Below are 13,075 nucleotides of genomic sequence, written 5' to 3'. Positions count from 1 at the left end.
CACCCCTTCCCCTGGGCGGTGAGGGGGGGCAAGTTTGAAATCTTAAATGGAAACCCCTATTTTTTATTGCATATTCGGAATCTTTGGCTAAAAACACATACAATTTGTCTGAAACATTTTTCTCGATTCATGATAGATGGCGCTGTAATCGACGAAATTCAATTTCTTCGATTTCTCTTACTGAGAACCCATGCTTACGATTCTGCAATAAATTAACAATAAAAATACCACGTTTTCATTGTTAATACTCGAAATTAGTCTTAAAACAAACTTCTCATTATTTTTTATTACTCATTAATTACTTCTCAAGAAACTGCTTTTAGCGTAACCTGCCCTTTAGGCAACTTGAATGGTGCAAAGTACCGAGACATTTTGGACTTTCCATCTGATGGAGTTCCTCTAAGTATCCCTCCAAAATTTTGTCCATTTAGTGCCAAAGTCACAAGTGTTTATGTATTTTTTTAACATTTGTACTCTGATAAAATTCTGGTAAAATGGCAAATTATACGCCTACAGAAGTAGTCGATATTCTTATAACCTTTGGCGAATGTGGTAGAAATTACAGACTTACTGCCCGTACTTATGCGGAGCGATTCCCAAATCGCCGCCATCCTACTGATCAACAAATTATAAACATTGAAAGGAGATCTCGTAATAATCCACTTCATCGCGAAAGGCGAAGGAATAGACTTCATAATAATAATGACCCTAGATTGCTCGCAGTTTTGGCTATGGTTCATCAAAATCCCCATATTAGTACCCGTCAAATAGAACGAGAACTGGGAATCCCTCAAACTACGGCACATAGATTGTTACGAAGAAATCGAAGAAATTGAATTTCGTCGATTACAGCGCCATCTATCATGAATCGAGAAAAATGTTTCAGACAAATTGTATGTGTTTTTAGCCAAAGATTCCGAATATGCAATAAAAAATAGGGGTTCCCATTTAAGATTTCAAACTTGCCCCCCCTCACCGCCCAGGGGAAGGGGTGGGGGGCTCATTTTAACGTCATTGTACGTCCCCCTCGAAATGACAAAATTTTGATTCTAAACATTTTTTCGTAGTGTGCTTATTTTTCGAGTTATTTGGCTGCCTAAGTTAAAATGGGTCACCCTGTATATATATATATATATATATATATATATATATATATATATATATATATATAAGAGACATGTTGAAGTGATTGCACAGAAGAAATAAAGTATCGACAGATGCTTTACATAATCAATTTTATGTGTATATAAATCAGTTTTATTTTTTAAAACATGTGTCGATATTTTATTGTGTCTATTTGCAGTGACAAACTTTCTTTACTAATGATGAGATATAAGATAATAATTATCATTCTATATAAAATACGCAATATCAAAAATTATGTAAGTCGCATAAGAGGGTGCGAAGTAAATTCCAATAAAGTCGTAAATTGTGCCGATAGTTATAGCCGGGGACAACAAACGAGGACTATCATTTTTCGATATCGGAATATTGGGAAACGGCATAATTGGATGGATCAAGTATCCTCGCTTTGCGAGGAATAAAAAGGTATTCGACGAGAGAAGGGTAATACACGTATCATCAACGCTAATCATTGATCTATCGCAAAGCGATTTAATTCATGATTCGGAAAACATGTTGTTGACACTTGACAGCTTCCGTATAAAAATGATTATTCGCTGTATAACGAGAGAGAGCTTTATTAGATATTCTCTTTGCGCAATTTTTTAATTTCTAAAATTAAATATTTTAATTAGAATTTCGTGCGAAAAGTAAACGACTAAAATTATAGAAATAAAGATTCGGATATGGATTGTTTTTCTGTTTATCTTTCATTTTTGATCATTCATAATTTTATAAAATTGATGATTTCTTTATTAAGGAATTTCTGGGTCTAACGATAAGATCTCTTTAACTTGTAATATCCCGCGAGTGAAAATAACCAGATTTTCGCATTCGTTATGCAAGAAAGTTGATGTTTTCTTATCTATAGCTGCATATAAAACTTGTTACTTGGGATAAATATACCTTCGTTCAAGCGTTACACACGTCCCGATTCAAATTTCATACGCTAACGTGACTTTCTCACATACTTCTACTTGCAGCCAGCCCTTACTTCCTCGTCTGTTAAATGTTGTAATATATTATAACATTTAATATTAATATATTATGACATACTCCTTTGTTTTATTTATTACACTCGTCTCTGATTTGCTTATTTTCTAGCCACGCCTCTATAGTATATAAACACCAATCACTTTTTATATATTTGGCAACAGCGATATTACCGTGTAATTCGATTATTATGTAAGTATTATTATAAAATTATTCGTGGAGTGGGAAAAACAAAAGCGACAATGTGCATTGACAGTGTTTGCATACGAGCTAGTAACGTTAACGCAAGATAATATATAAATATTTTGCTATTATTGTCAACTATAATGGCATTCGCAAGTGTTGTGTTATTGTCTTTGGTATGGATCGCCATAAGTTACTTCGTCTATAATTTCCGCCGGTTGGTTTCCATTAAAATGATAAACTCTCTGCCCGGTCCAAAGGCATTGCCGCTTGTCGGAAGCGCCTTCTATTTCCTACTGAAGAATCCTGATGGTAATGAGAGACAATAATACTTATTTAATTTATAGAAAAAAATAAGGAACGAAAGAATCAGCAGCTTAAAAATCTCAAAACTTTACTATACGATGGAATAAAAAATTAATTAATGTCACATTCGATTCAATATAATGAAGTATAAGCGAATCACGTCGAATGGATATATTTCTCAAAGTTGTAAAAAAATTTTTTTTAGAAATTTTAGTTTTCCTACTTAAGCTTGTGAGAAATTATTCGTCCCCTTTTCAAGTTTGGATAGGCAATAAGCTATTTATTGGAATATACGAACCGGATCAAATAAAGGTAGAGGAACAGCGCTTATGCGTTCTACGATATATACGTACATACTATTTAAAAAAAAAATACCTCTTATCGATTATTCTTCTTTATAATTTTACAACTATTGAAATTCATCCCTTCCATTTAACTAAAATAATTTTCCGAGATGTTATATACATAATAATATATAAATAATACGCAATGGAAATATTACTAAATTTGTATGCGACCTTGTAGACTGTCTTACAAAATAGGCATTGCTTGAATAAGGGTGTACTATATAAATTTATTGAATCACTACTTGGCAAGACATCATTGCTGACGGTTCCTGGTAAGTTATATTTTAAATAATCGAGTTCTTACTTTTAAAGAGGAGAGAGAGAGAAAGGGAAAAAGAGAGAGTCCTTTGTAATAATTTAATTTAGATATAATAAGGTATAATTAATCTAATTAAGGTAGGAATATATACATACATACATATATATATATATATATAATTTTTTTGTAATATTTATTTTAGCATCCATATGGACTAAGAATCGAAAAATATCAGCACCAAGTTTTAATACAAATATGTTACGAGGCTTTTTCGATATATTTGTCAAACAGTCTTTAATATTTGCAGACAAATTAGAAAAAATCGGATTAAAGGAAAGAGAGATTGAATTATTTGAACCTATTTCACTGTGTACTATGACCATTGCATGTGGTAAGGCCAAGTATAATTATTGATCATTTTTTAATTATTTGTGTATTACACAAACTCTTATAGAAAATGTTTAGCATTATAAAAATGTAAAAGAATCAGAACTTGTGTTGATGAACAAGAGACAGAGAGACAAAAAAAGAGAGAGAAAGAGATGCAATAATAATATATATGTTAAAGATTAATTATTTAATATTGTAATGTTAAATGTTGCTAACTTAAAGAACTAAAATTTAATATTTCGTAGAAATATTATGTACAAAAATGTGTAATGATTTACCGTAAGTCACGGATTTTATTGATCGTAATTGTAAGTTTACACGAGGCTCAAATCTCTACTTTGGGCAATCTATAATTCGCGACAAAATTCGAAAGAGAAATTTACAACTTTAAAAATTTTATTCGAAAGTTTTATTTTTTAATTTTACGTGTCGTGTAGTACAGAAAATATTTAAAGAACTATAAATATTACAGACATAAACATATTTCAGAATACACATATATATATATACATTAAGATATATGTGATATATATACAAGTATAAATAGAATTTTATCTTAAGTCGTGAATTGTATTATAGATATCTTGGTTTTTACAGCATAAAAGTGTCTATTTCTTTATCTTCTCGGAGAATATTGATTTCTAAAGCTCGTCTTACATGGCAATATAATTCACGACAAAATTCAAGGTAGAATTCTATATTATGGCACATATCTTAATTGTGTATTCTAATGTGTATATTTGTTATTGTATATGTACGTATTTTATATACTAGTTTACAAATTTTTTTTTTTCTCGGTATTGTGACACATTTTCTCTCTCGTTCAGAAAAATCAGACTTACTTAACAGACGTAGTTAATAACACATAAAGAGAATTACTACACCAGTTAATATTTTAAATAACAAATCTGTTTTTCTCACGTCGGGTTGTAAAGACACTATACTAGGCGTCAACTTGGATTCACAATCAGATATAATCAGGCAATGTTGTGAGATAGTAATGAGGTAAATACAGTTTTCTTCCGTCTAAAATCTATATAACAATTAATATAATTTTAAAATTATCAATTTATTAATTTTTATAATTTTAAACATGTACCAAATATGTAGCCAAGAGAGAGAGAGAGAGAGAGAGAGAGAGAGAGGGTTTTTATTATAATATATATAAATCTTTTGTTGACAAAAGTCTTTAAGTATAACAAAGAGGAAAAGATCTTTCTTCTCGATTGTATTCGAAAAACTTTATTATCGCGATTAAATAAGTATATTTTTTTATATTTTATGCTGAATTCCATTTTAAAAGAAAAACATTTCAGTTGCAAAAGAAGTTTAAGCTACAGATTCAAGAATATATTTTTGTATTCTAATATTATATTCAACCTTACTGGTTTCGGACGCAAACAACAAGAAAATTTAACCTGTTTCTATTCTTTCGTGGATGAGGTATATTATAAGAATATATTCCTTATATATTTTAATTTACATATATATATATATATATATATATATATATATATATATATATATATATACTGCTCTTCTCGTATAACTTATTGTATTATATATTATTATTACAGATGATACAGCAGCGGCAATATTCATTAAATAAATCGAATACATCGGAGACTAACAATAAGAATAAAATAACTCGTAAGTTTATTGATGTTTTTTTCTTCGTATACTTCAGTTTCTATCATTTTATTACCGATATTATTTATCAATACTGACATTCTGCTGCCAACTGACAGCAATATAAATTTTATCTAGAGCTGCAGTTATAAAACGTGCTGTTAAAGCAACGTGTCTTTTTTCTACTGATAATTTCTACTCTTTTAAACGTACTTCGAATATTAATTTATTTGAAATTAAAAAGTATATTTAATTGTTCTGCTCTCTCTCCGCTGTCTTAAAACTGAATAAGTAATTGACACACTATTTTATATTTTTTCTTTCAAATATAGATAAAGCATTTTGCGACATTCTCTTGGAAGCATCTCATAAGAAAAAACTCGCGCAAGAGGATATTCACGATAACGTAATTACGATGCTTGTAGCGGTATGTAAAATGTCTCTACACGTACGATTATATTCATATATATAAATGCGTAACGAATAAGATTTTTATTTAATTTTAGTCCGCCGACACAACCGCTATTACGATAAATTTTGCGGTCTTCATATTCGCGAACTTTCCGGAGATACAAGTATGTATACATTCAATTCATTCAAAGATAGTTTAGTCTCTCGTTTTATAAATCGAATATTCTACAACCTGATATAGTTTCAAAATAGGGGAGATATATACTCTCTTTAAACGATAATCAAAAAAGGATTCGACATAAATTGTATTATTCAAGTAAATATTAGCTTGTCCGAGTAAATATAGCCTGATATAGTATAATAAATTTTTTGTTACTATAGTATTATATCGTTTATAAAACGGGAAAATTTAATATTGTATAACAATATGTATATACATATATATGTGTATATAATCATTATATAATCATTATATAATCGCATGTATATATATAATTGTTATTTTTTTTAACGCTATTACAAGGCCAAACTATACTTGTATATATATATACGTTTACATACATAAAATTTATATTTTTAAATATCTTTTATATTAAAATAACAAAAGTGATATAATTTTAATATAAATATTAATGATATCGCCATCGATATAAAAGTGTGTATAATAATTTTGATAACAATTTTAAATCTTTTAACTTTTATCTTCTTTAATCAGAAAAAAAATTTAATTTTTTTTTTTTTTTTTTTTTTTAATATTCATAAATATATGGTCCAAATCGTCTTTTTGCATAGAAAAATATTTTTGGAAAGAAAATTTTCCTTGCACCATGTGATAGTTCATTTCGGCCTTCGAAATGCCATTTAAAAAGATTATATTTCAAATATTTTCTTATCTCTTCAGAAATAGAGATATAAATAATTAAATGTCTTGTTTCTTGGTTTTGGGATATACTTATATGTTGTATGCATACATTTAAAAGTTTTTATTTTCATAAAAGGAAAAAGCATATAAGGAATTGTTGGAGATTTACGGCATGGAAACTCCTAGATCCGTACCAATTAAATACGAGGATCTACAATACATGGACTATTTAGATCGTGTTATTAAGGAAACGTTGCGGTTATTCCCTATAGTGCCTGTAATCGCACGACAATTGACTGAAGATATAAAAATGGGTTTGTTTATAAATAAATACCATATATATGCTTATTATTTATTAAAAATAGCGCTTTCCTCGTAATTACCAAGAAAAATGAAAATAGAAAAAGCATCCGGTAATAGACATATTTGATAAACAGAATGATATTTTCCCCTAATTTAATTTATCTTAAGCAAATCGAAAGAATATCAGTAGTGCAGTATCTTAATTCCAATATTTTAATTTTAATTAGATATTTAATAGATATTGTGCTCTCGAGTATTTTATACAAAAATGTTATCACTTTTCTTGTACATGTCTTGTAAAATTAAATACAGATTAATTTGGACTTTGGACTATTACATTGTAATAATGCATTGTAATGTTTTAGGAAAGATTATTTTACCGAAAGGTGCTGATGTTGTTGTAGCATTAGGAAAAGTGCACCGTAATAAGAGATATTGGCCAAATCCATTAGTGTTTGACCCGGATAGATTTCTTCCAGAAAGACTGGAAAATTCTGATTGTCAGTCATCATATTATTATATGCCTTTTAGTAACGGGCCTAGAAATTGCATAGGTACATATGAATAAATTATAAAATATATAATTCATAAAATTTACTATATATATGTAACTGTGTATATAACAAACACACTTTTATAGGTATGAAATATGCAATGATTTCCATAAAGGTTATATTAGCAACTTTGATACGAACCTTCGTATTCAAAGTAGATGAAAGTATCGGAATCGATAAGATAAAACTAAAGCTTGAGGTTCTGCTGTCTCCTATTGAACCTCTTAAAGTCAAAATTGAGAAGCGCAATTTTCCATCGGAAAGAATATAACGTATAAATATATTAAACAAAATATATATTTTTGTGTATATAATATTCCGCATATCGTTACATCAGTCAATATTACCGTTACAATATTAATGTATATATTAATAGTACAACATTTTTTCAATTGATTATGTAAAATAAAAAGTGATGAATTATATTAAAATTTATATTAATTGCCGAAGATTTTTGTAATATATTTCTTAATGATAAACGAGTTTAGAGTTCCTTAAAATTTAAGAATTTTCTAATCCAGACTTTAACTCAAAATTATTTAAAATTTTATAAATAATTAAAAATATATATTTAGTCATACAAAATATCAAAGTGTAATAAATAGGGATCACACAATTATTATAATGCCACAATTCGATCTATCGTCTGATTGTTATTTCAAATCCTCTTTAGTAAACTGCATAGAAGATAATAGATTTTTTTTTCGATTAACAGAGGTGTTAATAAAGCAATAAAATACATATGCACTTTATTATGAATATAATTAATATACAGAACCAAAATGAGCGCTTATCATTTCTTGTTTTTTTACCTAAATCGAATTCGAATATCATAATAAGATGCTAGCGATAAAGGAAGGAAAAAAAACAATCATTTTCTCAGCAATATATAATTATTAATCGCTACGTACAAAGCGCGTATCTATATCCTACGATTGGAAGGCAAAATTATAAACATCAGTGACGAATAGCATGTTAAGAAAACAATTAATTTGTTTTTTTCATATTGCTAATATGATTGTTATTATGATATTCGAATTCGATTTAGGTAGAAATCAAGAAAGGATAAACGCTCGCTTTGGTTTTGCATATTAATTAGCATTGCTATAATAAAGTGTATATGATTGTATTTTGTTGCGGAATATTTCATAATAACGATTCTATTACCAATATAAAAAAAGACATCCATTGTTTTCTCAATCGCTATTCACATTCTCAATAAAATATAGTACAATTATTAATCGCTATCTACAAAGTCTATATCCCACAGTTGGAGAGCAGAAAACGCTGTGCAGAGATACAGTGTGCACGCTGTGTTTTAATACTTCATATTTAGGCATGCTTCATTATAACAATATGATATATACCATATGTTTATATATATTGCATGTTATATATGTCGCGCTAATAAATATAGCAGAATATACTATGATATACTATATTTATATATACATACGATGGACTAATCGCACATAATATCGTTATCGTTTGGGCCGTAAGCTTTGTCTTAGGAGAAATCGTCTTTCTGGCGTGGTTTGCGGAAATATTTCGTGACTCGTGAATGCCACAGCAAGAGGCGCTCAAATGCCTCAACGCATCGGTTTTGGTCACGTGGTGGTTTCCGATACTTTTCTGGAACGACCGCTCTTCTTGTGTTTAGCAGACTCGCCATCGTTATCCGACAGGGACGAATCTCTGAGCGACTTGCGGCCGCGACCGACATTCCTTTCTTCGTTTTCCGAACCCAGCGACTCCCGATTCGACTTGCGGCGCTGACGCTGCGGCGGTTGATTATACGCCTCCATGGTTTCGCGCAGGTGCTTTCGCTTCGCATCCCAGAACATCTCCTGCCGCTGGGCGATCTCGGGATATCTATGATACGAATAAGCGTCAAAATTTCTAATATATATTTCTAGCTTAATAAGATATTTTAAGGAATCTTAACGGAACGTAGCGATTACCTGTCGCAGAAGCTCCAATTAGGTGGCTGTTTTAATCGCCAACCCTTTTTTGGTTCGTATATGCCGAGTTCCTCGAAGATTTGATTGATTTCATCCGATGCCAATTTAATGAAGGATAAGACTGTATTGCGCTTGAGATACTGGTGCTCCGTAAATAATAATAACTGCAAGACACGCATACATATAATTAACCTTTATCTCCTCTTGGAATTCCAAGTTTTTTTTTAGTCCATTCACCATTTTCTGACAATAAAACTTTGAAGGAAACGATCCGACTAGCAACTAATGATGCCACAATAATAAAATATAAAAAGTTTCAACAGTTTAAATTTTATGATTGAAATAGCAGTCATTTTAGAAGTATTAAATTCTAGTGTGAGATTCAAAAATTAAATGATTAAAAAATAAATGATTTTGTTTACATGAGACACTTGATTCTTTTAAATGTCTCGCATAAAGATAAAATTGCATTTTGTGAAGCGACAATCTATTGTCTTTAAATAGGATACTCACGATGTAATCGCGAGCTTTGCACATGAGCTCGGAAATACCATTCTGTACAGAGAGACTGTCCTTGGGATAGATTAGTTCGCTATTTACGACCCAATTACCCTGCACCAGCACAGCTACTTGCTGCATATATTTTAGCACTGTTGTCGTATCATGTATCGGGGATAAAAACTCGTGTATCGATGCGAAGGCTATAACTTTCACTGCAAAAGAAAAAACAAATTCTTATTCTATCAAGTTTTCGTATCACTCAAAAAGCTATTGAATAATCTAAAATTAATAATTATGCTGGAATAAAGTAGAAAATTACATGTTCAAAATATTAGTCACATTTAAAAAGTTTGTTAATATATAATAAATTAAAATATATAAACATATATAATAAATTAAAGAGAAAATTGTATATATCTATATTAATATATAAATTTTATATTTGTATTTAGAAAGAGAGAGAGAAAGAATTGCTCAAACAAAATTTTTTTTCATTTCAAAGAAATTATACTTATTCTTTTTCCTTTAAACTTGGTAAAACAAAAAAGAAAAAGAAAAGTGCTTTTTCTTACCATGTTTCATGATTATCCTGAGTTGGTCCAGCAGAGGCAAGGTTGCCACATTGTGAAAGTCTGTTTGATTCTCATCTTCTCGTAAGTTACATTCTTCGGGTACCAATAGAGATAGATAATTCCTTGATGCTAAATTCAAATTTACAGATTCATCTGCTAATGAACAGAACATTTCCATCCGTGTCAACTGTAAAAAGATTAGATATAAAATTAAACAAATCCGGTTTTCAAAGAATTAGAATTTTATTTTAGTATTACATACAAAAAGATAAGATAATAAAATAGAAAAATAAATAAATTTTTCTGTCAAAATTTGAACACAGTAATTAATGTATTAATATTCTATATATAGAGTTTTAGAAAGTGCATATTATACATGCGTCATTTATTTCTTACACTATACACTATTTATTAAATTTCTATAAATTAACAAAAAAGTCTTTGTCAATGCGTAAATTATTACAATATACCAGTGCATATAAATATAATGTCATTTAATCCATGGAATCATACAATTTAATCATAAATCATATTTAATCATTCAAATAAGTGAGTTACAATTTTTTTACGTTTCAAAAACTAATTTGATATAAAATGATATATATATAATGAATAAAATTATATAAAAAGCCCATAAACATTCGAGCTATTAAAATACACACGATCTCCGTAATGACAGCCATTCCATATATTGTTGTAAATTGAAGAAGTCAATACTTACTTCAGTTTGTGTATCATAAAACGGTATGTAATTCGCATGTATCCAAGGCTCCTCCTGACTCTTCTTGGAATGATGCTGAAAAGACTGCTCCTGCATCCTTTTCAAATTATCTGGCAGATTTTTGGCAAATGTCACTTGTACTGGCATAGCATTATCCTCATCCTCATCACCATCTGTATTTAAACAAATAAATTTATTAATGTGTCTCATTTATTCTGACTGAATTCTAAAGTTCCATTATAGACTGTCTAGATAAATTGTACGAATTCGCAAAGACAGGTTTTCATTTACCTTCTCCTGTACCTTTTGCCGTATCCTTGCCACGCTTGTCATTCTCGTCCAGGTAATCACATTGTAATTTCATATGTAGCATCCCATTCAATGGTGTGATATGTAGCTCATCATCCTGAAAGACTCCGATTGCTAAATTCGAGCAATCTGACATTGTCCGTTCTGAAGTCAACACAATCTTGTCCATTAGTTCGCTATAAAGAAAAAAAAAAAGGAGGGAAATTAACCAATCCTAGTAATATTAAAGTTTTCAAATTTTTTACGTGAAAAAAATTAATTAAAAAATTGGTATTTATATAAATAAAAGACAATAATTTATATAAAATTTATATGTGACATTATATATCAAAATGCTTTCACAATTATAAATTCTTCTTCCACGAATTAATCAAAATCTTTTAATCCTATTAAATACCTATTAAATACTCTTTCATCATCCTTTTTAGATTTGCTGTCCACAATAAGAGCCAATTGTTTCCCCACACTGGAATCATAAAAGTTTTCGTTCAGTGTGTCTATTGCAAACTCTATGTGGATCTTCTTATTTTCAGGCTTGATAGAGGTTTTCAAGATGGTAGCATTGGCGTAGCCGTCAGTGACATATGCAGGGTACTGAACAATATATAGCTTATCCGCCAGAGTCTTGGACAGGAACACAGGTATCTAAAAATAAATGCTTTTATTACTTATGCAGATAAATACAAAAGATACATGTAGTACCACGAAGAGCATCCTAACATAACAAATCCTAATTAAATTTTTATCAGAATAAAGAAAATTAAAAGAAATAAACAAAGCAAGTAATATCACGTAGCAAATGATAAATGAAAGAATAAAGCATGGAAAAAAAGGAAGAAACAATAAAAAGAAAAAAAAAACGGATTAAGAATACGCATTTCAAATATATCAAGTATGAAAAGTTATGTATAAACGCCTTTAAAAATATTATGTAATCTGATAATTTTTTTTCATCATATAATATGATAAAAGATAATCATAAAAATTTAAATTTCGAACCACTCGTACAAGAACAGCGAAACCTAACCTGGAAATTGGGTTTTGAGATTATGTCAATGTTCAGAAGTTGAAATTAAAAAAAAGATAAACTAAACATTTGCCGAGTAAACTAACCTCTTTTATGACAGGATCGTTGTCCATCTCCGTGGTGTTCATCTTTTTCGCTTATCATTAAATTACTCTTTCAATAATTTTGATAAATTTTACTCATATGTATGTACAGACATACAGCACGCCGGAATCTTTCGAATAACTTAACCTAACCTAACCTAATCCAAATCTCGATATCTATCTCATTGGCTGCGGTCGGGAAGACGCTAAAAATACTTCGAGGCATTGCATTAACCAATCAGAAGAAGAAATCTTTATTCTTTGTGTCCTGATTGGTCAATCAAACGCTTTGAAGCATTTCTAGTGTCTTCTCGACCGCAGCCATAGGCTGCAATCGGGAAAACACTAGAAATGTTTCGAAGCGTTTGATTGACCAATCAGGACAAGAAGAATAAAAATTTCATTATTCTGATTGGTTAATGCGATGCTTCAAAGCTCTAGCTCTAGCGTCTTCCCGCTGCTTCCCGCTTTCTGTCCGTAGCCATGACATATAGCATTTATGCGACAGATTGCAGCCATTCACAACAATCGGTGCTTGAAAT

General features: G+C 29.9%; 2 protein-coding genes across 4 annotated transcripts in view; one reads left to right on the top strand and one right to left on the bottom strand.

The window, feature by feature from the left end:
• Positions 1-7,700, top strand: part of LOC138945157 (cytochrome P450 4c21-like) — a 19,016-nt gene extending 11,316 nt beyond the window's left edge. Inside the window, exons 1-12 of one of the 2 annotated variants that reach the window (XM_070316445.1) lie at positions 1,949-2,610; positions 2,810-2,916; positions 3,130-3,223; positions 3,413-3,601; positions 4,536-4,605; positions 4,917-5,043; positions 5,178-5,250; positions 5,562-5,656; positions 5,736-5,804; positions 6,639-6,816; positions 7,171-7,359; positions 7,446-7,700. In XM_070316445.1, the coding sequence (XP_070172546.1) occupies positions 2,442-2,610; positions 2,810-2,916; positions 3,130-3,223; positions 3,413-3,601; positions 4,536-4,605; positions 4,917-5,043; positions 5,178-5,250; positions 5,562-5,656; positions 5,736-5,804; positions 6,639-6,816; positions 7,171-7,359; positions 7,446-7,630 (1,545 nt within the window). In that variant the 5' untranslated portion in view covers positions 1,949-2,441 and the 3' untranslated portion in view covers positions 7,631-7,700. Of the gene's footprint in view, positions 1-1,948; positions 2,611-2,809; positions 2,917-3,129; positions 3,224-3,412; positions 3,602-4,535; positions 4,606-4,916; positions 5,044-5,177; positions 5,251-5,561; positions 5,657-5,735; positions 5,805-6,638; positions 6,817-7,170; positions 7,360-7,445 lie in introns of those variants that run through there. The other variant, XR_011448923.1, reaches the window with a different exon arrangement.
• Positions 7,701-8,607: 907 nt separating this feature from the next.
• Polr3e (RNA polymerase III subunit E) lies at positions 8,608-12,671 on the bottom strand. 2 transcript variants are annotated; one of them, XM_070316139.1, is made up of 8 exons: positions 12,537-12,671; positions 11,821-12,068; positions 11,406-11,599; positions 11,115-11,287; positions 10,394-10,580; positions 9,834-10,033; positions 9,321-9,484; positions 8,608-9,231 (listed from the first exon to the last, which is right to left on the bottom strand). In XM_070316139.1, the coding sequence occupies exons 1-8, from the start codon at positions 12,576-12,578 to the stop codon at positions 8,967-8,969; spliced, it is 1,473 nt and encodes a 490-aa protein (XP_070172240.1). In that variant the 5' UTR covers positions 12,579-12,671; the 3' UTR covers positions 8,608-8,966. The 2 variants fall into 2 exon arrangements, with proteins under 2 accessions (XP_070172240.1, XP_070172241.1); XM_070316140.1 differs by having other exon boundaries at positions 11,418-11,599.
• Between the last annotated feature and the right edge of the window lie 404 nt (positions 12,672-13,075).

This window comes from Polyergus mexicanus, unplaced genomic scaffold (genome assembly GCF_030449975.1).
Source record: "Polyergus mexicanus isolate NDT 795.1 unplaced genomic scaffold, iyPolMexi1.0 SCAF_3, whole genome shotgun sequence".
NCBI classification, from domain to species: domain Eukaryota; kingdom Metazoa; phylum Arthropoda; class Insecta; order Hymenoptera; family Formicidae; genus Polyergus; species Polyergus mexicanus.
This window is presented reverse-complemented; position numbering and strand designations above follow the sequence as displayed.

Excerpts from the sequence above, each read along its gene's own strand:
- Polr3e (XM_070316139.1), bottom strand. The coding sequence starts at position 12,578 with ATGAACACCACGGAGATGGACAACGATCCTGTCATAAAAGAG. Across the intron at positions 12,069-12,536 it reads ACGATCCTGTCATAAAAGAG|ATACCTGTGTTCCTGTCCAA; the intron begins GTTAGTTTACTC and ends ATTTATTTTTAG. Across the intron at positions 9,232-9,320 it reads AATTGGAGCTTCTGCGACAG|ATATCCCGAGATCGCCCAGC; the intron begins GTAATCGCTACG and ends TTCGTATCATAG.